General features: G+C 51.2%; 1 protein-coding gene across 2 annotated transcripts in view; it reads right to left on the bottom strand.

Moving 5' to 3' along the window:
- LOC131671842 (protein scalloped) overlaps positions 1-20,207 on the bottom strand; it is a 49,235-nt gene extending 29,028 nt beyond the window's left edge. Inside the window, exon 1 of one of the 2 annotated variants that reach the window (XM_058948596.1) lies at positions 20,034-20,207. In XM_058948596.1, the coding sequence (XP_058804579.1) occupies positions 20,034-20,070 (37 nt within the window). In that variant the 5' untranslated portion in view covers positions 20,071-20,207. The remainder of the gene's footprint in view (positions 1-20,033) is intronic. The other variant, XM_058948597.1, reaches the window with a different exon arrangement.
- Positions 20,208-23,815: the final 3,608 nt, after the last annotated feature.

The following is a 23,815-nucleotide window of genomic DNA, read 5'->3' as shown; positions in this document are numbered from 1 at the left end:
AGAAAAAAAGTGAAAAGTCAAGCGAAACGGCGCACGCTTGCCGGGCTTTTACACGTGCAGAGCGAGCAAGAGGCGTGAATTACAGAGCGAGAGAGAGAGAGAGAGAGAGAGAGAGAGAAGCTACGCCCGCGCGCGCGACAGGCTCATTGTCCTGTGCTAGTTTAATTAATGCAGCTGAAGCCAGAGCTCCGCTCCGTGCGCATCGCCTTCTCTTTTTTTCCGACTACTGCCACCCAGTGCTCGCTCTGTTTTATTCGCTCGTACACGGGGCAATAGGCTTTACTTTTTTCCTCTCTCTCTCTCTCTCTCTCTCCTTCCGCCTCGTTTTTAGTGGGTGGGCTTTGTGTTGTTTGTCGCGCTTTGAAATTCACCAAGGCAAAGCTTGGACGCGCGCACACGCACACACGGCCATACGCTAATAAAGGCTTAAGTGTTGCCGTTTTGTTACCTTAGTAATTACGTTTTCACGCTTACATCTTCAACGTCGCGGCCTATTGTCGCAACCGCAATTATTCTCTTTTTTTTCTTTTCAATTCATCGCTTATTTTGAAAATGATCGTTTTTCTAGTTGCATTGTTGAGTTTAATGTCGATTTAATGAATAATCTAAATATTCCAATCTAGGTGATTGGACGACACGTCTAAATTGGAATAGCTTCTTGTGCGCTTGAGCAAAATTCAATCGTTGTATTTCTAAAAGAATGTATAGTAGTCACGAGTGAGCGTGCAGCCGTTTTGGCCGATATGTCAAAGTTACTTTTCTCAAAGTCGATTTTAAAGCTCGTGTTATCTGGAAAAATGAGGATTGCCTTCATCGACATTAGAATGATTGCATGTTCGCGTGCACTTTAAATTGACATCCGCGTGGCGGATGGGTTAATCGCCAAACCGTCCGACAGTGCATTATTCATCGGTCTAATTTGTATGAACTGTAACCGGTAGACTCGAAAATAGGGAAAATTCAATACAACAGTGAACACACATTCAATTTCTGATGGAAACTACTATAAGCAGCGATCAGCCGCATGAATAATACAGTGAGCAAATATGACTTGGCATTAAGTAGCATTCATTTGCCATGAGTTTCCCGACACAATGATAGACTATTATATCCGTCGCGGCGGCGTACGTGTGCGTCGCAGCCAGTTTGGGGCACGAAACAACCGTCAAATTAAAATGCAAACAAAACTATCTATCTAGGCGCGTATTTGGCATTGAAAGCGATCCTATTTGCAGGCCTAGACAGAGAAGGAGAAAAGTAATCCGGCCCCTCTCTCGCATATGCCATTGATTCAAAGCACTCGTCCCTTTTTTATGATTATTTCTGCGGAAGCGTACACTTAGGAGCGATCCCAAAGTCTCGCTTTTGCGGTTCGACGGTTCGCGGGGATGGCGCTCCGACTCTCCAGTCGCCTAATCGAGATTCGATTCGACTGCCCGTATACTGCGGGACTTTGGAGTGGATTATTGATTCAATGAAGCGGTGGCGTCAGTATTAGGAGCAGGGAGGGGGGGAGGGAGGCAGGAACGCGCGCGCGCCACGGCCGTTTTCGGCTCGACGGAGAAAGGGGGGAAGGGCAGGCCAGCCGGCTCGTCGAGTTGCATAATCTCTCCCCCTCGACGACGACGCCGACGACCAGCGCCGCGCTGCTCTCTGCGTTCTGCCGATTTATGACGCTTCGCTCATTTATAAGGGGGACGTGCCGCGCGTAATTATCAATTTATACATCGAACGATGCGCGGCTAACGCTTCGACCCCGAGCTTTTATGACCTTGTTGATTACTACTCTGGGGGATACTGCGCCTCGTCGTTTCTTTCTTTCGAGTGCATTGACGTTCCGGCCGTTTTTCCTTTTCTTTCCTTCGTTCTTTCGTTCTTCTTTTTTCCTTTATCGACAAGTGTGATAAACGCTTCTGTCGGCCGTAAGCCAATTAGTAATCCGAAACTGTAAGCGTCCAGCAAGCATAACAATAGGCGAAAAATAAGCGAGAATTTGATTGGATAACAATTGAAATGAGTGAAAATATTCCTTGGCTCTCGCGGATAGGGTTGTTGCGGAGACTCGGGGGGAAAAAGAAGCAAAAGCAAGCAAGCAGCGAATCCAACTTTTTGTATCTCTTCAAGTTTTTTAGTCTCTCTTTCCTCGCGAAGCGTTTTTCTTCTTTTGCTATTGACTTCCAAACGGAGGTAAAAGGAGCGGCAGGAAAACAAAGAGAAAGCGAGTAAGACGAAGAAAGATACTCGACGGTGTAGCGGCAAATAAATAGAGAGGAACGTCGGGCGAGGGAAGAGAGAGAGAAAAAAGCCTCTTGGAGGGCAGAAACGATTGGAATAGAAGAACAATATAGGTATAGAGTGGCGTGTCAAGGTGCTGCTGCTGCTGCTTCTTGGCTTCTTCTTCTTCTTCTTCCACTTCTTGCTGCTCGCTAAAGAGAAAGGCCAGCCGGTTTAACTGAAAAACTTCGTCAAAGTTGAGACGCAGCTCTTACAACTGGCAGCGTGTAGCCGGGCAATAACCCGCGAAAACTTAAAAATCGGCGTACTTTGAATCCGCTCTGTGCTCGCTTTGTCTGCGAAACGCTGCTCCGGAAACGAACGCAGAGAGCGAGAGAGAGAGAGAGAGAACAATGCAGCAGTTGTAATCGATTTGAAGCGCTCGTCCTTCTTATCCGTCGCGTCGCGCACTTCTCACGCTGCCGGAATAAACGTGTCGCTATTGATTTCGCGGAAAAGCCTTATGCTTTATTGCGCACTCGAGGCGCGACCGCCGCGCTGCGGACGCCCGGCGAAGGGAAACTGATATTCACACGCGTTGCGAGGCAGCGCGAGCGCGCTGATCCATATCGACGCGCGATCATTGGAGACTCAACGAGTGCTGCTGCTGCTGCTCGCGTTGAATGGCGCATCGACGGTCGAGTCGCGGGGGCGCGCGCCGCGCGACTGACTTTTCGACAATTCTATTCGCGGAGTGTGCAAACTCGTGCGGTAAGTGGAGCAAGTTGCGCCTCGCCCGTACCAACTCCAACGGAAATAATCCTCTGGCTTGAGCTCTAGTGCCTAGCTAGATTACGCACGGTTATGCTCGCGCATTAATGCCACGCGCTGCCGAAGCGCGCAGACGTGCAATCGTTCTAACGAGGCAGCGACTGTCGCGCAACGGACACAAAGAAAATGTAACGCATCGCGAAAAGATAGATAGGAGGCAATGAACCGAACCGAGAGAGAGAGAGAGAGAGAACGACCCGTAATTAATTTGGTAAAAGTGAGGGGGCGGTAGGAGGGATACATGCGATATTTGGAGGGATGAGAACGCCGGAGAGCTCGCTCGGAGGAGGAATTATCGCCGAGAAAGCGGAAGCAGAGTGTCTGGTATGCCGAAATCGATAAAAGCACCTCCCACCCCGCCAACTCGCTCGCTCGCTCGCTCGCTCTACTCCTTCGTGCGTTTGTCCCGTTTCTCTTTGGCTGCTACAGCGCGATCGCTTTTTTCCTCTCTTTGTTTTTTTTTTTTTCCCACCCGGAGCGCCGTGTGCCTGTGTTGTTTATGACTCGTTTGCGACGCCGGGTCAATTGTTTTTACACGGCGCCGTGTGGTGTTCGATTCTCCGAATAAAATAATCCACTGCGCGTCGGTAGAGGAGGACGTCGAAGGTATTATTAACAATATTTCTCAATTGATAATTCGATACTACTCACCGATATTCATCTGTCTCTTCTATCTCTCTTTTAATAAATGCGCTCCTCCACTGTATAGCCTGTGATTAACCGCGCCGAGAGCGAGAAAGAGAGAACGAGAATTTCGCAAACGGCTCTCGGTGACGGGGCCAACCCTTGCAGCTTGCACAATAGTCGCCGACAGCGATCGGAACCGACAAGCTCGTCGAGAGAGAGAGAGAGAGACAGAGAGTGAGTCGAAAAATCGCGCGAAGCTATAGACCCCTTCCTCTTCCGCTACTGGCGTTCGTTGGACGGCCACGCGACACGTCAGCTCGCGTGAGCAACCACTCCCCTGTGCCGGCGCAGACTAGGAAAATTAGGTTACGGAGATGACTGGTTATTATATTGCTGTTTCCTGGAGGTTAATCGTTTAGGCGAGCGTCTTATCAGACCGAGTTTTGTGTCACGGAAATTAGACTCGCTAATGTGTAGAACGCGCGGATTTTTGACGAGCGAGTGGACGTACGAGCATTTTGCTAATCAGTCAAATTGGCTTTTAAATGGATTTTAATCGTTTCATTGTATGCATAAATCACGAGACAGATCGTTAAGCGTAACAAACGAGCTCGTTCGTTAGTCGCAGTGCGTTTAGCCGACTCTCTTTTCGTCGATCCGGCTTTTCTCTCTCGGAAGCAAAGTGCTCGCTTTAGGGCGCAGCGATCGAAGGGCAAACAAACGAAAATGATCTTGGCGATAGGCGAGCGCGCCGACGAAATCCCGCGCCAGACCACAGTCCGGAATAAAAGCGAGCCATGGAAAAGTGGAGCGCGCGGGGTTCATATAATCCGGTGAGGTGACACTTTATAAACACACGACAAGCCGGCGCGGAGCTTGCCCGCACGCGAGCAAGAGAGAAAAGAAAACAAAGCTGCGAAAAGCCGGGAAAGCTCGTCTCGTCCACGGGGAGTCGGAGATTTATTTGCCGGCAGAAGCAGAGAGGAGGAGGCGGGGGCGCCAAGAAGTTGAACGTCCCCGCGACTCGCCCGAATATAAATAGCGCTCTCGCTCTCGCTCTCGTCGTTTCGCTTTTTACCTTTCTCCCATTCTACTCGGAACTCTCGAGACTTTCCTCTCTCTCTCTCTCTCTCTCTAGCGTTGCGCAATGTCGGGGCTCTTCCAATGACGAGCTTTTGTCGCTGATCGCCTGATGCGCTTATTGCGCGAAATCTCGCAAGGCGTCTTAATAAAGACCCACCTCTATTGTCGAGCGTCCGCGGAGCTATTTCCGTTTTTAATTTCAAGACTATCCGAACGACTCGACGGGTCTGCTCGCGAAGCGTTTAGGACGGCTCTCGAGGTGATCAGGATGATCGACGCTCAAGTAAAAGTGCCACACCTCGGCTAAACCATTACGAGCTCTTTCAAAGACTATAATCTTCCGAGTGGATTGCTCGCGCGCGTAATTTCAGCCTAACGGCACGATCGAAGCGAACAATCGTATCGGCCCCATCGCGAAATCATGAGCAGCGGCTTTCCGCAGGGACAGAGAATAATCTCCGCACGCGAGAGGTTGTCGCGCGCATCCCGGGAAAGAAAGAGAATAGCGCGCGCGCGCGCGGCCGTATAAATAATCGAGCGAATAAAAGCGGGCGCGACAAAGTACGAAAGCTTCCGCGCTCTTGGCGGCCGGCCAAGCGACGAGGTCGTTAAGTCGAGCGAGGATCGGCCGAGCGCGAAACTAAATAAAAAGATAAACACGAGGCGAGAGCGAGCGTATTTATTCTGGAGCCTTGCCGTTCCGTCGGCTGCCCCTCCCGACGCACCCGCCCCGTCGTCGCTCTCGCGGGCTAATTCACTTACGCGCGCCTCGCCAATGATCGGCGCGCCTGAGCGACGCGAGGAGAGACGCGCGATTGACCGCTGGCGCGCGTCGCGGTCGTCGTCTCGTTTATTCCTGGCGATCGATGCCTCGTTCGCAGGCATTCGTCGCGCGGAGCGGGCGGGCCTCTCTCTCCAGCCGCGGTCGGCCGTGACGCTCGCGCGCGGCGCGACCTTTCGCGCGAGCGCCCGCGGCCCTCGCTCCGCCGGCTCGGCGTCTTCGGCTGGAGGCGCTCGTAATCGCGCAATTACGCCTCGTATTGACTCGGCTGCAGCGCGCTCGCGGCCGGGCAGGAGGAGCGTCTGTTGACTCGGGCTCGGCCGCACGAAGCGCCGGAAGTTTGCACAATCGTGAGAGCCACTGCGCGCGCCGCCGGCAGCAGGCAGCGACGGCTACCGCGCGCGTACGTACGCGCGGGCTCGAATGTCGCACGCCCGTGACTCGCGTGCGCGCGCGCGCCCCAGCTACGATCTTTGCTCCGGGGAGCTCCTGTTGCGTCGCCGCGCGCACCTCTCGCCTGCCTGCAGCTTCGTCCGCGCGCTCCGCACGGCTATCTCGCTCCTCGACGCGAGCGTCCGACGGTCGCCGAGGAACATTCCTCCGTCGTTCTGAAAGCAGCTGAAAATCAGGCTGAAAAACGAGAGAGGAGGAAACCAAAGAGACCGCTCGCACGCGAAGCGTCAGCGGTTAAACTTGGAGCTGTGTGTCTCTCTGTGACGGGCGAGTAGCGTGTGCGCACAATGCACAGCTCGACGAAAGCGAGAGAGAGAGGTGAGAGCAGCAACTCGGAATTTGGAGGCTGACGCTTTAGCTGCGCCACGTATCCCGAGGCTGAATTCATCCCCCTCGAGCGCCCTGTTTTCTCTGTAAAGACCATGTCGCGCTCGGCGTTCAAACTCCGCCAGTTGCACTGTAAACGAAACATTTCCTGCCGCTGCCTGCGGGCTTAATTGAAAGGCGCTTCGCGCCACAATGATTTGGCTAATTTAATTAAACTATTGACTCGTCGATCCCTCGTCTGACTCTCCGCGCGTGCGGCACTCTGCCCGGGGGAAAAACATTTTGCGCTCTTTGATCGGCTAAATTTATAGCGAGAGAGAGAGAGAGACCGACTGCAAGATACGTCCGTGCGCGCCGAGTATGCGGAAATTAGTGCTCACTTGAACTTTGGAAAGCCCTGGCGGCCAGTAAATCAACCGTCATATTTTCGCTCGTACAAATGATTTTCCGCTCACTTTGCCGCATCCTCTCTCGATCTCCATTTGCGAGAGTGATAAACATGTGTGCTGGACTTGGCCATTAAATATTCGTACGCTCTCGAAAGAATATAACGGTTTAACCAGTTGGAAAAATAAAAAAAGGCAAATCGAAAATGAATCGCAAATTAATCAAACGAATGTGCCCAAAATTGCCTGCAGCAAAATAAACAGAGAGACGGGAAAAAAAACCTCGTAACGAGCGTGTTATCAGGCTACATACACATCAGCAGTGAGCAGACCAGCGGGCGATCGATAGAGCGCGAAAGAGATACAAGTGGTAAGCTCGAAAACGGTCATTACGCCGCGCGGCGCGATACCAGACAAGCAGCTGCGTACTATCAATCGGCGACGCAAAGCCCCGGCGAGTTTTCATTCATAATATCGCGCGAGGCGTGTCCACGCCGTTGCTGTTGTTATATTCGTGCCCCCGCGCGACAAGAGAGAGAGAGAGAGAGAGAGAGAGAGAGAGAAAGGTGTTCTCTCTGTGGCTGCAATATTATCTAACTCGATTATATTACTTATTGTACTACTGACCGCGTCCATGGCTATTAATTTGTACGCTGCGTGCTGAATAATGTTATTATAGCCCAGCCGAATCTATTCGTACAATCTAAAACGCCTTATTTATAACTCGCATGGAATTTCTCAATTCCCTCTTATCAATTCAATTTCCTACCTCCGTGTTATCTGTCAAAGTTATGTTTGAGCAGATTTGCGTGTTTCTTCTTATCGTTATCGCTTGGCGTTTCAGTCAATGGAATCGTTGCCATTCTTTTCTCGACCGGCGAGCGAACGATCCAAGCGACTGGCAAATCGCGCGCGCATCCGAAGATCATTCATACAGGAGATTGCAAAAAGCCATCGCTAGACACTTAACCATACCCGCGCGCGCACACACAATGCTCTTTCGTTCGGAGAGCTATTTTACGATGACTGACGAAGAGAGGCAGAGAGGCACACTCGCACACACGCACGCAGACAAGCCGAGATTACCCAACGAGACGACGGGGAAGCAGAGGCTGCACGTAAGACGCGAAGCAGGTCAGCGTACTTTTCGGAAACTCGAGCAGCCGACTCGCTCGCTTTCGTAACTCGCTGCCAGGGAGACACCTGCGGCGCACCGATCATTTTCTCTCTCTCTCTCTCTCTCTCTCTCTCTCTCCTTCTCTTTCTTCTTTGGACGCGCGACGTCAGCGTATCTGCTTACCTATGCACGCCATTACGCGCGGCTTTATCGACGCACGCAACTGATTATCGGGAATGAATCACGCAACAACGTACGGCGCTTTCTCTGCCTGCCCGCCGATTATATTCTTCCGCGGTTTTATCTCCGCGGCCTTTTATTCTGCGCGCTTGCCCCCGCGCACACACGTGCATAACTTTTTTGTTTTTTTTTTTCCATCCCGACCGACGTTGCCGCGTGAAATTGAATATCGATCGACGAGACTTTTTTTCGCTTTCTTTCGGACAATGCGGATTGACACGTATAGCTACGCCGATCAATTAATCTCCAACCGGACAGTTTCTTTTTTTTTTTATTGATCGACATTTCGCAACATTCCTCCGTGCAGCGACGGATATACTCGTAATTTATGTTATCTTCATGCTGTTATTATTGCAATTAATAAAAAAGCCAGGAAGCTGATTACACAGTGTGCTATGAAATACAATTATTGGCCATTGCAAAACAATTGTTCGCTTGCCTTAGGAAATTCGCTGCTCGGCATTATTGTTCTTTATTTTTTGTTTTGTTCGTGCTCGTTCGAAGAAATTAATCGCTCATTTGACTTTCGCCGACGGGAGTCGACAATAAGAAAAAAAAAGAAGCAGCGACAATGCAGCGGAACAATTACACAAAGCGAATTAGGCCATTCTCAGGCTCCCAAGAAAGAGAGAGAGAAAGACAAGTCGCATCGATTATGCAGCGAGAAGACGGCGAATCGCAATTATCGGCCATTAATTCTCCCTTTCTTCTGCCTTCAACGTGCACTCATCCGTCGCCATTTCCGCTCTCACACTGCTGCATTGTCTCGCTCTCTCTCTCTCTCTCTCTCTCTCTCGCGCGCGCGAATTCGAGAGTGCGCAGCAATAAAAGTATAATAAACGATAAAGCTGACTCAATGCAGTGCACTCTTTTGTTATATCCGCGAGCAAGAAGAAAACAACGATACGCATCGATGGATTCTCGTGGTTTGTTTCGGAATATTTCGCAAGCGCGCAAGTTGATCGACACTCGATGATATATATGTCTGTATTTACGTACGTACGCGTGGAATTGTTTACGCGTGTGGAGAGAGCACTCGAGCGATCGATTGACTTGTCTCCAGGAGTGCTTGCAACGTCCCCTTCTTCTCTCGTTTTCTGTTTGATTACGGGTAGTCGTCGATTCTTATCGGCTTGGATGGATTGACTTTGCGTCATTGACCGAAGACGCGTGCAACTGATTTTTTTTGTTTTACGTCGACGATTTAATTTGCGTCCTTACAGCACGACAAGATCCGACGATATTTTGCATCCATAAATCTAAAATCCAATGGCTCTATCCACGACTATTGTGAGATAGAGAAAACCCGTGTAATGATAACATATAAAACCCAAACTCGTTTAACGAATGATAAGCTAAAGGCTGCCGATTGAAATGTTAATGAATCAACAATGAGGCAAAATGTATTTTGTTTGAAACGTCGTAAAATAAATAATCAACGCGCGCCACAGGCCAAGGAAAAACTCGGCCGCCGATAAATTAGCGATACAATAAACAATCAGACAAGCGCGGCAAAGCGAACTCAGAACTTAACGTTCCGAGTTCCCACGAGCAGCGGCGATCGTATAATACGTATAGCATCCGGCCGCAACTCGATTTCCAATCATCGTCGTCGTCGTTGCGTTTAATTGCCCCGGAAAACTTTGGGGAATCCTCGGGCTCGGCGTCATTTAATTACCGCGCGTTTCTCCCGATGTGAAGTTGGCGACGCTGGCCGGATTGCGAAACGCGATTCACCGTGCGCGAGAGAGACAAAGCGCGTGGGTCGTGACTGAATTTTCGGGCCCTGTCGCGAACAAAGGACGGCGAGCGATGACGTTTTGATGACTCGATGTAAATCACTCTCGCCTCTCGCGCCTAGCTGCCGTCGCTTTGTTCGCGAATAACCGAGCCAGCAAAGCGTTTGTTGCGAGCATTGCAGATAAGCTCGCGGCCCGACAGGACTCCAATGAAGATTTTTCCGAAACCAGTTGCCGTAATCAAGTAGCGCTCGAAAAAACAGTTTGATCCGCCGTGGACAATAATTAGTAGCACTTTAGTATATTGGCCGATAAGCTTTCAACTCGGTAAATCAAACGACAGACAGAAATTGAACAAGAAACCAAACGGTTACACGATAAAACTTGGTGCGGCTATCTAACAAGGCAAGGAGGAGGGGAAAAAGAAGAAGGCAATGGCATCGCGAAAGGCGTCAAGCCAGGGAGTCTAATAAATTATTGATAAATAAATTGCGCGATAGCGTGTGGAGGCGATAAAACGAGAACCCCTTCTGCTTATCTCGCGGCAGCGTCTCTTTCGAAATAGGCGCCGCGCGAGTGAAAGTGCAGTTATACGCGCGCGCGCCGCGGCAGCAGCCACGTGCGAAATGAACCGCTCAATAAATTAACTTTGCGCGCGCGTGCTTACGTACCGGACAGTCCAGTTTCCAGTTTTCAACGAGAGAGAGAGAGAGAGAGAGAGGGGGGGCGATTTGGGCACGACGACGATATGACGCAGCGCGCCGCGATGAGTGCGCAACTCGCGGAATCGAGAGCGAAAGTCTCGCGGCCGGGAAAAGGCGGGCTTATTTTGTGCTTCTTTTCGCCGTGACTTACGCTCGCTACTACACGACCGCTCTGCGGAATTAGGGCAACGATAAGCTCGGTAACTCACCTGAAACAGACAAAACAGATTTGCAGGTTGAGTACGTGTTAGGCCAAGTCCCAATGGGAATTGTCGTTTTCATCGACATAGCTGATTGAGATAACGAGGATGGGGGGCGGGGAATAACCGCGGTAAATCGTCGCTCGTTCTACGCCAAGAAACTCGCTAATAACCGAGCAGTAAGCAGCTCAACTAAAAATCGGTAGACTCAGTCTGACACTGACGAAAAATTTGTAATGGCAGAGAGCGAAATAGGATCGATTTGTCGGTCGACTTGGTCGTGCGCATTGGACAGAGCGCAGAATAGCTCTATACGTGCGTACGGCCAACGAGGAGAGGCGCGCGCGCACGATGACCTCTTCGGATACAGTCCCCGACAGTGAAATACATGCAGCGGAGCTGTACAGCAGTCTGCAGCGCGGCGCGGCTCGTAAATAACGGCGCCGCGCTGGTTTTTGGTGCCTTACGCCGGAGCATTAAGGGGCACGGGGAAAAATGCACTTTGATTCCTCGCCGCGGAAAGTCAAGAGAGAGAAGACAGTGATGTCGGCATTATGAGTATAACGATCCATTCGCTCTCGTCGTTAACACAGCCGTCAAGTGCCTACTTAAAGAGCCACTTTAAATTCATTTAATGTCCTCTCGTCCCGGTCGTTACGGGTGTATTTCTCTCTGTCGCTCGGCTGATTTGATTTATACCGTGTTTACATCGGAGCTTTCTTTCCTTTTTCTCGGCCGTTCGTCATGCGCGCCGGCAGCGGCGGACAATCAACAGGTCCAACTGCCGCTCCAGTCGTCCGGACGTGTAATAACAGCCCTTCCGCTCGCTGCCGCCGGCTCGAGTCGGCTCAATGGGCCATTCGCTTCATTTTTCGCCGTGCGGCCTATAAATCGCTCTCCCCCGACCCTCCTCCCGCTCTCCCAGCGGAATCGCGCCGCAAGCTCTCCGATTTCCAACTTTTATCCTCGCGCCCGTGAATAGCCGGCGTAAAAACTGCAAATTTCGCCGCCCCTTTGCCCGAGCGCTCCTTCGAAAGCTCTTTTTAAGTCTCCTCCGTGTACCTGTGCTTTATTTATCGGCATCCTTCGACTTCGCCGCCCAACTCGGCGTTGCTTTTGTTTTTCCTCCTCGCGATAGCTTCCGTGCGAGCACTCGTTTGCATCGTTTTCTCGCGCTATCTTGGAATACTACTTGGAATACAAAGCACCTCAATTGCAGTTGCTCATAGTCCGCGAGGTATAAAAAACGATGTCGTTCGTCATTCCCCTGCGTGGAGAGTCCATTGTCAGAGCCGTTGAGTAGCGCTTGCCGCTCATCGAAACCCACTGATCTTCTCGCGCGCGTTGGCTCGTCGTTCGTTCTGCAGCCTAAGCTCGCACCGCGAACGAATCAGTGCGCACGCAGCGGCAGCTCACTAGGCAATCATAGCGTCTCGCGAAATTCCAGAGACACAGACGAAGAGCCGTTCCTCCGTCTGCTCTTCTCGCGGCCTGGCCATAAGCAAGGCTTCTAATTGCGCTGAAAAGCACACTGCGGTGAGAGCTCGCGCCTGTCAATTAATTATCCCGTTACGTCTCTGAAAAGCCGCGCGCGCGGTCGAAAACTATATAAAATGCAAATGAGCCGAGCGGCGGCGCGCAGGCGAGCGCAGGCGAGCGCGGCCCGATCAAGGCCTTCTGCTGCGCGGCGAAGTAGGCGCGAGGTTTACGTCGAGAGGCAACGCCGGCTAATAAGCGCATTTGCACAACGCCAAGTGCGTGTGTGTCTGTGTTTGTGTGTGTTTTATAGCGTCGCACCATCGATGTACCAACTCGTCGTAGTCGTCGTCGTCGCCGTCGGCGGCGGCGAGTAAGTATACCTTACGCAACCGGCGTACGGCGGAGAGCGCGAAAATGTCCGTGTTCACGGGGGGTGGGGAGAGGAGCGTACACACACGCACGCAAATCGTTGCAACTCGAGAAATATTGCGAATGCGCTTTTTACATTCTAACTTTCGCGTTTGTTTTCCCTCTCTGCCGGGGCCTTTCATACACTTCTCCCCGATTCCCGATTGAGCTATAAAACGTTCGATGGACCTCAAATAGAATAGTCTCATGAATAACGCAACATCGATATCACGCACGCGATAAATTTCAGCGATATTGGCCATAATTCAGTGGCCGCGCGTCCGAACGACCGACGCGAATGGCGGCCGCAGAGGCTGCAGCAGATACGTCTAATGATTTAATTACGAGCGCGATTTCCGGAGCGTGGCTGCGCGTCAAAAATATACACCCACGGCGTGAATAATCCAAGCATCGGAAAAAGCTATGCTCCACGGCCAAGAAGTCGTAAGAAAATAAGCTCCAGTTAAGCTAGTTATAGATATCGCCCTGGCTGGATGGGAATATACTTCGCGCGAGAGAGAGAGAGAGAGAGAGAGAGAGAGAGAGAGAGAGAGAGAGAGAGAGAGAGAGAGAGAGCGAGCGACGCGCGAATTTTCGTCGCGAGCTTGCCAAGCGGAAAAAATCGGGAGGCTATTGTAGAAAGTGTCGGCGAGTTGATGGTTTATAACTCGCGCCGATACGCGCAGACACGCGCGCGCTATACGATCTCGATGTTGCGCCGCGCGCGCAGGGTATATAAGAGTCGCGAGGCGAGCGAGCGAGCCTGGAAAGTGGCACGCCGAGTATTTATAGTAGATTGATGGGAGAATTGTGTGTTGTACGTCGGTATGAATAGCGCGACATTAGCGCGATCTGGTTCTGCGCGCAGAGCAGGGGAAGGGGAGAAAAGCTTGGCTAAAAAAGAAACTCCAAGCGGATAAGAGACCACGTCGCGCCATTATTCCGATGGATAGCGGGTAAAAGCTTCGCTTTTCTCGATCGCATCGGCGTGCCGGACAGGCGATATTTCGCCAATTATTATAGTCTCTTCTGCTCGCACAACAGTTAATTAGCGATATTGTCTATGCGGAATCGATTGATCATCGGCGACATGCGACCGATTAAATGAATGCACAGGATGCACAGACAGAGCTAATAGCGTGTTGCTCTCCGAGGCGTAGAAAGAGAGAGAGAGAGAGAGAGAGAGTGAGAGAGCGGATTGACGGGGAAAAGGAGGCAGTGGTAGTTGGTCGCGCTTCGGGCAGCAGCAGCAGCAGCAGCAGCAGTAGCAGCAGTGGCAGTAGTAGTAGTAGCGCGGCAGCTATTTGCGGGCGCGATCTATTATGTATCAGGCAAGCCCTCGTACATCAGACTCTTGTAGAGCTAGTATAAGCAGCAGCAGCGTGCAAAAGAGAGAGAGAGAGAAAGGGACAATGATGGATCAATGCGACACGCTCTTGGATTAATGGGCTATGCAAGTCCGCTAGTCACGTGCCGTCGCCTTCAGCTCCTCCTCCTCCTCCTCCTCCTCGTATTTTCCGAGAGGCGACTTCCTGCGCTTCTCAGTGCTGCGTTTCCTCCGGTGACGGGCATATCTGTTGCTGCCGTTGCTGCCTTGCTCCCTCTCTACGCAGTCTTATCTCGTATAGCCGCGTCGCCTTTCGGGGATGAGACTGGCTTCGACTACTCCTCGACCATGTTCAACTGACGATTATGCGCGCTGCTAATAAGATGGATTACGGACGGTTTCTGGCCGGCAACGGATAATGGACGGGCTCTATCCGCGGATTTGTTCACTTTCTATGATTATTGACATCCACGGGCTAAACAACTTATTTAAACTTACATATTCAGCTTGTATCTTTAATACCATAGACGCGAGCGAGAGAGCCAACAATGCAAGTATTCACTCGACGGGCCTCTCAGGCATTTCGCATACTCGCACAGTCCCGCACAAAATTCATTCCAACAATATGCGCGATAAGCAAACAATCGAGCGCGCGGCTGCCCACGCGGGCGCGCGCCCCACGCACTTGTGACTTAAGAGACCAAAAAAAAATCTGCCTTTCAAAGAGATCCGTCTTATCCGCTGTCAGAGCTGGTTCCATTAGTTAATTAGCTTGCGCGCCGCTCTTTAGCGCCTTTCTCGTTTCACCGGTGCGGAATTCGCGCCGCTCGATGACACGCGCGTGCCAGAGAATAAGTCGAATTCACGGCAGCTTGAAAGTTCGAGTCGCCAGTCGACAACAACAGTGGGACAACTATCGGATCTATAAAGTTGAATGTTGATTCCTTGTAGCTGTCCACGAGACGATGATGCCAAGGCTCAGACAGATCCAGTATGCCGTAAATATCCGCCGGAGCGGAATTGCAGAGACAAGCAACTAAACGCGCTCTCGAGGCTGTAGGGAGCGACAAACCGCAGAAGACAGATCGCAATATCGCTTGCTCAGTCTATCTACCTCAGTCTTTATCCCTCACGGCCAATTGGACGTCGGGTTGCGCGCGTGCACGCGCAGCGTCACTCGCTCGATTACGACTTGATGTGTTTTCGTTCAAAAGCCGAAATGTGTAGTAATGCATCGCACAGTCCATTCTTTTTTTTTTCCTTTTTTTTTACTCGTTAGTGCTTGCTCCGTCGTGCGCGCTTCGCTGACCACCACGCGAGCATCATTTTGTTTATTACGCTTTGCCGAGCGTATTTCGCGTTTGCACTGCAGGGAACCTCCTCTCTCTCTCTCTCTCTCTCTCTCTCTCTCTCTCTCTCTCTCTCTCTCTCTCTCTCTCGCTCGCTCTCTCTCTCTCTCTCTCTCTCTCTCTCTCTCTCTCTCTCTTTTAAAGTATGGTGTCTGCTTGGTTACGAAATTATGCGATGCACTATTCTCGTTAATTAACGAAGCTGTTCTATTTTCGCGTAATTTCAAAAGATACCTCGATATTTTTGCAATATTTACTGCAATGTCGACAAACGCTCGGACGTCGTAAGGCGAGCACACAAGATTTATCTCTATTTCGGGCGCTAGAGCATTAAATAGCGGAAGTCGAAATCGGGAAATTTCGGAAATTGGAAAAATCGATCCGTAATTGGCGGCAGCGCAGAGCAGGCAGCGTTAAACCGCGCCGACTCGGGCAAGGTATAGTAATGGAGGCAATCATATTTACAGAAGCCGGACGGCAGGATGCGCTTTGGCATGGCGCATAGCGGTCGGTAGTTACGGCCGGCGGGGCAGATTTAAAAGCATTATGGTAATCCGAGAGCGCGCACGCTTCATTAAAGCCTCGCGCGCTCCGGCGAGCCAGGTGCAGGCGCGGATTCCCACGTGGCCTCTCCTCCCGTTATGCTCGCTCCTCTCTCTCTCTCTCTCTCTCTCTTTCTCTCTCGCTCTTTGTCTCCGCGCCTAGATATCAACGCCGCGCGCATCGGTTTGCCTTCGTTCGCGCCTCCGCTCGCGCGAGGCCATAACCGTGGCGATGACCGTCGAGAGCGCTCCTCCTCGCTGAATCCTCCCTCTTGGATCGACGCGCAGCGAATCGCATCCTCGAGGAGAGCAGGCCGCGTCGGCCAGCTACCGCGGCTCGTAAAACGCTTTTATGCCCGAGGCTGCGAAACTGTAGGCGCGAGGATGTACGGCACCAGCGCGCGCGAGCGCGATGCCTCTCGCCGGCACAATCGCAGAGGGCTTATTATTTTAATGGCTCGCCGACGCGCTCTAAGCGGAAAACGAAAGTACGAGGCTTGGCGCCGCGGATCGTCGCCGCCTTCTCTTACGTAATCGCCATCCGAACAACCCAAATCGGCCGCGCGAACGACGTCCACGATGAAAATGCAAGCGCAAAGAAATCTGCCGCGAACCGAATGTCTCGGCTCGTACTCGCGCTTCGAATCAGCGTCGCGCATTCCCCGAGCGCTTAGTCACGAAGGATCGATCGAAGGCGAAAGCGTCGATGATGTGTGGGTGACAATGAACGCGCGAGCGGCCATGAGAGAGAGAGAGAGAGAGAGAGAGAGAGAAACAGACACCGCGGCCCTTAGGGCGTCCGAGCGTAGAGTGAGAGAGAAAGAGGTTTGCGAAATCATTACTCGCTCGGCTGCGGATCGACCGTGGGAACGTTCGGCTTGTTTTCTTCTCTCTCTCTCTCTCTCTCTCTCTCGATACTTCCCAGAATTTCGGACGGATATTTGCCATTGAATTGTCTGATTTCTGCTCCGAGCTCTGCTCTGATCGGATTATGTTTCGTCGCCGTTACTCCGTGTATGAAATTGATACGATTCGCTTGTTTCCTTCGCTTGGCAAATGTCTATGAGGCTCTTTTTGTTATTTGCTTTGCAATGAATTTTTCATTGACGATAGCGTTGCCATAATGGGATTGCGAGTCCACAATAAAAATTAGGATTTCGGGAACACGTGCTCTTCAAATCGAGCACGCCTCGAAAAAACGCACAAGCCTTTTCTTTGTCTTTTTTTAACTTTCAGAATGCGCTAACATGATCGAGATGTATTATCTAGCATAGGCTTTTTCACGGTAAAACTGAACTATTTTCTGATCGCTCTGCCGATGGTTATGTGAAGCCTGCTAATTCATGAACAATCTACTCGCGCCGAGAAAAGGCGCACAAAAGAAAACTCTCTTGGCAAAACAGGTAAAAGTACGAACGAGGATGTCGTTGGAAAGGATATAAATCGCGACGCAAGTTGGCGAAGCACGCGCGCAATGTTAATTAACAAAAATTAACAAGGCAACGGCGGGGCGAGGGGGGGGCTTTGAACTTTCTCGCGCTGCATGTCTTTTCGCCGATTCATTAGGGTCATCTTCAATCGAGGAAGACTGCCGCTTGCTGTGGTGACACGATTACCTAGATTTAGACTTTCTCCGTAAACTCGCGAAAAACACCTATTTAAGCGGATCGCTAGCTTGTTTTGTTCAATGAACGCGTGCGGCGCTACTCGATTCTCGAAGATTGCTCACGATTAAGGCCGCTGCGCTTAGCGTGTGTCTTCGTTCGCATTTTCGCGAGTTTATTTAGAGAGCAATACGAAATTCAATGCTATTCAATTGAAGCCGCTGATTAACTCGCTGAATGGCGGGACGTTTAAGCTAACGCGCATTAATTCGAGAATAAAAGGACTAAAATAAAAGAAGAAGCAACATTGTTCGGTGTACATCTCCCAATTAGGCATGAAAAAAATCAGTAGCAAAGTTAAAAGCGCTCATTAAAAGGCAACTGAATGAAAACGCGCGCGCGGCGAACGAAAGAAAGCTGCAGCGCGAGTACACGCGGCAACTCCATTAAGGGGGACGACGACGGGGTATTACGTAAATCCACCTCGCGTAAACTTAATAAGCAAATCTGAATGGGTCGAACGAGAGAGTCAGGAAAAAAAAGAAAGCTTCCTAATCGGCGTGGGGCAGTAAAACGAGTAGAGAGATACGCTGAACATAGAGAGAGGGAGAGAGAGAGAGAGAGAGAGAGAGAGAGAGAGAGAGAGAGAGAGAGAGAGAGAGAGAGAGAGTAAATCGTCGTTCGCTGTATACCACGACAACGATGCTCAAGAGCCCGTGAACTCGATGTGAATGGGAGCCTCGCTCGCTTGGGTTTTTTTTCTCTCTCTCTCTCGCGACCGTCGGAGCGGAAAAATCCTCTCTCGCGTTGTACACAGATACACCGCTGCTTCCGTGGTTGTTTGTTTGCAAAACCCAATTGATCGTTGCGACGCCAAAGGATTTTCATCTTTTCTTTTTTTTCCAACCGTTCGTCGCTTTGCAAATCAGATTAATTATTATTTTTTTTTGTTGCAAAAATAATGCCGAGAGACAAATGGAAAGTCGATAAACCCGCTGGAAAGTTACTTCGCGCGTAGTCGTGTGCCACGCAGAAAACTCGCGCGCGCACAAAGGACACCTTGCGTTTGCAAGTAAAATCGCGACGTCGATAGAATGCTTTTTGAAGCCATGGCGGATTGAAGCCCCGGAAAGTTGTCGCGAATTTAATGACAGCCCCCTTTTCCGCGTTCGAGCATGTATAATTGTTTTATTTCGGTGACTTCGCGTCACACAGAGCGGATAAAAGACTAAGTTTGAGAGCGCGGGCACGCGGAGAGTTATGAATGTAAATTTCTTTCTGCGGTCGAATCTGAACTTTACCCTCCGAAGTACCGCGATAAAAGCGCCGTGAAACAGAATAAAAAAAAATAAACGACAAAGTTTCGCGGGAGCGGTAAAATTAAAAGAATGTTTCTCAGACAGGGAGTGAGTGTCCACACAGTTTTTCGCTGGAGAGGGATGGCAAAATAAAAAGGAATTTTTCTACGACAATTAAAATGCTGCTGACAAAAACTGTCATTAAGAGGCTTGGTGAAGAAAAAAAGGACGCGAGGCTCACGAGGGAGAGAGAAATTATTACGGAGACACGCGTCCAGAGAGTGAGCAGTTTGAAAGAGAGTCGCAGTCGTGCGAGGCCGACCGGTTCTCTTTCTCCGGCCTGCGATCGCGATCGTTAAAAGGGATATTGCGACAGACGAGCTGCGCTCCGTGTACGCGCGCGAGAGCCCGTGTAACGCTGTAATCGGCCCCGTTACACTCGCTCGTGCACCTCGCCTTTTAGCAGCGCACCGCATGCGATCCCTCCTGCTTTATGGAGCTTTCGCTGGTCGTCTACTCGTCGAGCCGCGGGCTTTTGGAGAAGAGGACGCGCGACCGTCTTTACCCTTTGAGCGCCGAATCGACCGCGCGGTTCCATGATTTTCCAAGCGAGTGCCGTCGCTGCGATTAACGATCGATCAACACTTTTCGTCGGGCTCGAAATTCAATCGATCAAGCCAACACGACTCTATATTGTTGGATGGCGATGGATAAAGTGACGTTTCGGCGACGCAATTTGACCGCGGCAAAAGAGTCAACAAGGCAGTAAACCGAGCTGTTACGTCAACTATCCTCGTGTTTTTATCTCTCATGACGACTACCTTTGCATATACTAGTTTCTTGCGTGCATTTTTGTCGACAATGCACACGTGTCTTTCTTTTTTCTTGCTAGCTTCATTTGAAGTCAACTTTTTTTTTGACAACTCGATGCTTGCACTCTTTCAGGCTATGAGCATGCTTTGTTGAAAAAAAAACATCTATTTCATGGTACATAAAAGAATAGAATGTTACCGCCACCTTTCAATACAAAAAGAATAAAAATCTTCTCAAATCATCTCTTTGAGCGTAATTTGCACATTACGATTTAACAAAACCTGCTGAAAAGATGTTTAAAGCAAATTGTTGAACACGGGCTGAATCTGTTTTCGGTTTAATTGATTAACTGTTAAATAAAGTGTTGAAATAAAAGCCATCTAACCCGAAAGTGCAGACAAACTATAGACAGGCTGATGCTAACACAATGTACTGCGTGTAGAGGAAAGTTGAAGTAGAAAATGTAAAGGAACAGTTGGAAGAAACAACAAAAAAGAAATGTCTACGATACCGATGCTATTCTGAGTACTGAGTTCCCAGTCTTTCATGAGGATTTCTCTGGCAGGTCAGGATGACGTCGACGTGGGTGCACCTATAATGCATAGAGAGCGATTGTACAGTTACGAGTTATAGCATTGATTTACGTATCGTAAAAGCCTACACGGGTCGAGAGAGAGAGAGAGAGAGAGAGAGAGAGAGAGAGAGAGAGAGAGAGAGAGAGAGTTCAATTGATCTCAACGCGCAGAACAACACCACCCACGGACCAGAAAGAAAAACCTATGCACTCGGGTTCTCCTATCCCCATACGTCATCGATCCTACATTCTATTGCTCTGATACTTACATTCGTTCTCCCTCGTCAAAATTACAATTCGAGTAGGATGTTATCTACATGTTTCTCTTATCGTGGCCAATGCAGTCCAGTTGAGTGTACATTCGTGCTTAACTCTCATGTTCGGGGGGCATAAGGATATAACAACTGGCGTGGAACTCCATAAATTCCACGTTACTTAATGGATAACATAATCAATGTCGAGTAAAAACAAACAAGCGTGCCATTTTTACGATTTCACTCGGACAACATGAAATTCCAGAATTTTCGGTCAATCAGCGAATTGCTGGCGTGATAAGGGCTGGTGCTCGTGTTGTATAGCTTTCACGCAAAGTGAAATCGCATGGCTACTAATAAAGTACAACACAACGAGGCAGCGGCGGCGGCGGCGGCGGCGGCGGCGGCGGCGGCGAGAGCGAGGCCGCAAGTAAGGTATATATCGTGAGCGCGGTGGCGGTCGGTGCCACGCACGCGTGCGTCCCGATATGTGTATTACGGTTGGCCCGCGCGCGCATGCTCGCAATAAATTCGCGCAGCTCGGAAAATCCGCACCGAGCGTGGAGTCTAGTTTCCCCGATTTTTCGCGGATTGATTGACGGACATTTCCGCTGTTGAAACGCTCGCGCGCGCGTATCTTGTTTCGCGGCGCACGATAACATCGCCTCGATTTCCAAATGTGAAAAGGACGAGGAAAAAAATGTATCGAGCTCGCATGCCCCGCAGGAAGTAATACAACGAGAACTCATGAGCAGCATTCCTCTTCGCGCGACTTATCGAAAACGCGATGCTCGATGAGCGCATCGGTCGAGGCGCGAGTAGCTCGACGAGCAGCGGCCTCGGAAGCGAACAAAAGTGCACGTCAATCTCGGGCAAAAAAACGAGCGGAGAGGCACAAGGAGAAAGCGCGGCTGGTCGGAGGTGCAGCGAACTCATATAATAGCCGAGCGTATGACTAGGCGTAATCGCGGAAAGCCGGCATGAATCCGCGCGCACCTGCACTCTCGGGCGGGCGCGCGAGGCGTCACGCTTGCGCTGCGCGCATCTTCGGAAAGCGTGAACGAGCGGAGGCGAGCGCAACCGCGCACTCGCGCGAGCGGCGCCCCGTTCCGGCCGGCACTTGGCGCGCCGGTTGCGCAACTGGCCGCCGCGCTCTTGGCCAACGCGCGCGAGCCGATTTCGCAGCGCCGGCTCGGCCGTCCGATTTCCCCTTTGGCGCGCGTCACGTCGGCCGAGCGTCGCCTCCCGCAGCGGTCGCGGAGACGAAAAATCTCGGCAGCAGCGAACCACGACGAGGCCAGACGGCAGAGCGCATCCTCGCCGCGAGGCACGGAGCCGGTATAAAGTTGACTTTGAGGCTGCTCGAGCGAGCGAGCGAGCGAGCGCGCGACCTCGAGGCATTTCCGCTGCTTCGTTTCGCTTTCCGCGGCCTCCGCGCATACGCTCGCTGCCGGCAAAGGCCGCGCAGCGCGCGTGTGCCGCGCGCGCCTACGTGCCAGCGCGTCGCTCGGGCGGGGGGGCAGGAAAAAGACGAGGAAGAGACGGGCCGAGACAAAAAGCCAGCTGCAGCAGCTCGTTCTTCATCATGCCTCGTTGTTGTTTTTTCGCTCGCGGAAAAATCTCAAGCGTGCTTCCGCACTGCTCGAGCAAAGAATGCCAGCATCAAGAACGCTCTCTACCCGGAAAGGAATCTCGAGGGTGAATCTCTCCCTCGCCGGCGCTGCAGACTTTGCGCGCTGGAAAGCCGGGCCCGGATAGTTGGCTCGGCCAGCGCCGAGTCATCGACGTGCGGCGGGGCTCCGGCTCATCTGCCGCGAGACGGCTCTGTTGCCCGACCGAACTCTACTCCGACTACTGCGGCCGGTGCGCGCTCCTGCGAGGAGGCGCGCGTCCTTCGCTCCTCGGAGGATCCCCGGAGGCTCGCAGTCGCGCACGCTAATTAGCCGAGTGGAGCCCGGGGGAGCGGCGCCAAAATGTGACCACGACCGCGCGCGCGACTCGCTGGTCGATGTAAAACGCGAGCCGTGCATTAACGCCCTTTGGGGACTGCAACTCTAATTGTCGCGTGTCGACGTCGCTTGGCTTTTCCATTACATTCGATCGCCTGTCTCGGCTCGTCGTTGCGCGCATCCCCCCCTTCGGAGGAAATAAAGCACCGCGTCGCTTTTTCGAATCGCCGGCCACACCGAGCTCGAGGACAAATTGGCTAATCGCAAGAGCGAATTGCGTGGAATGGAAGAAAAGAACGAACGGCGTCGCGGAGCTCATGCCTTTATATTTCGCGCTGTTTCTCGTTGTTCTAAAGCCAAGCGCGAGCGTACAATAGACGTTTGTTTGGTGCTGCATTTCCAATGTATTGTTATTGTATACGTGCAGACAATGACTACATAAATGTATGACTTTGCATTTACAACAATACTAATAGCTTTACAGCCGAATTAACAATTAATGTTCAGTCGGTAATTGTTGGGACTTTGAATACAACGCGATCGTTGGATTGGCAGCGGAGAATGCGAGAAACATTTTCGGCGAAAAACGTTGCGAAATCCAAGCGATACACACGAGTTTCAGGAGGCGCGATTTCAAAAGTGTAAACACAGACAAAGTCGATGGAAAGGGATCAGCTCGTGGCCGCATATTAAAAGTTTGATACGAGAATAAATGAAATCCAAACGGGAGCGCCAAGTGGTTTTTGCCGTTTTATCAGCTGGCGTACGGTATATTATGTAGCAACCCATATGTGTGCGTGTGTGTGTTTGAAAGCCGCGCGATGAATTTTAAAATAATTGTTCAGTATACATAAATACAATTACGGTTTATTTAAATATAGTACGGGCAAGCTGCTTCCTGACGTATGCATGTATATACCGTTGCGCGCGAATCCAATTAATTTCACTCGTACGTACTTGATAACCGATATTCCGCTTGAAAAATAATCGCGTATAGCGGATAAACATTTGGAAATGGTGGCAAGCGCCATAATAACTGATCAAAAGGCTCGTCCGGCGTGGTGCAGGCGGATAACTGCGCGCTCGACGGCCGATCGAAAGCGACGCGGCCGGGTGCGCAGCATCCCCTGGGCAGGCGCGTATTAACAAAGCCAAGTAGCGGCGCCGCATTCTGTCTGCGGCTCGGCGAATTGAGCCGGACCACGAGGAATTAGGCTTGGTCCGGAGATAATAACGTAATTTAGCGCTCTCGAGCTTTTGGCTAATCGCGTGAGTTACAAGCCATTGGTTCGTCCGCGCGCTCGGCCCGTGCTCTCCCCTGGATCGACGGGCGCTGTCCCAGCGACGACGACGCCACTCCACGTTTCCCTCGGCCGACTTCTGATTGCCTTATCAATGGCCGATTCTGCGCTATCTCTCTCTCTCTCTCTCTCTCTCTCTGGGAATGCGAGCACCTGGCTCCTCTCGTTGCTTCAGCTAAATTACGAGCGCGGTCAGCCAGCCCCGCGAGCGAATT

This window comes from Phymastichus coffea, unplaced genomic scaffold (assembly GCF_024137745.1).
Source record: "Phymastichus coffea isolate CEN01 unplaced genomic scaffold, Cenicafe_Pcof_1.1 PCOF00136, whole genome shotgun sequence".
Lineage (NCBI taxonomy): Eukaryota > Metazoa > Arthropoda > Insecta > Hymenoptera > Eulophidae > Phymastichus > Phymastichus coffea.
The sequence above is the reverse complement of the archived record's forward strand: the minus strand, read 5'-3'. Positions and strand labels throughout refer to the sequence as shown.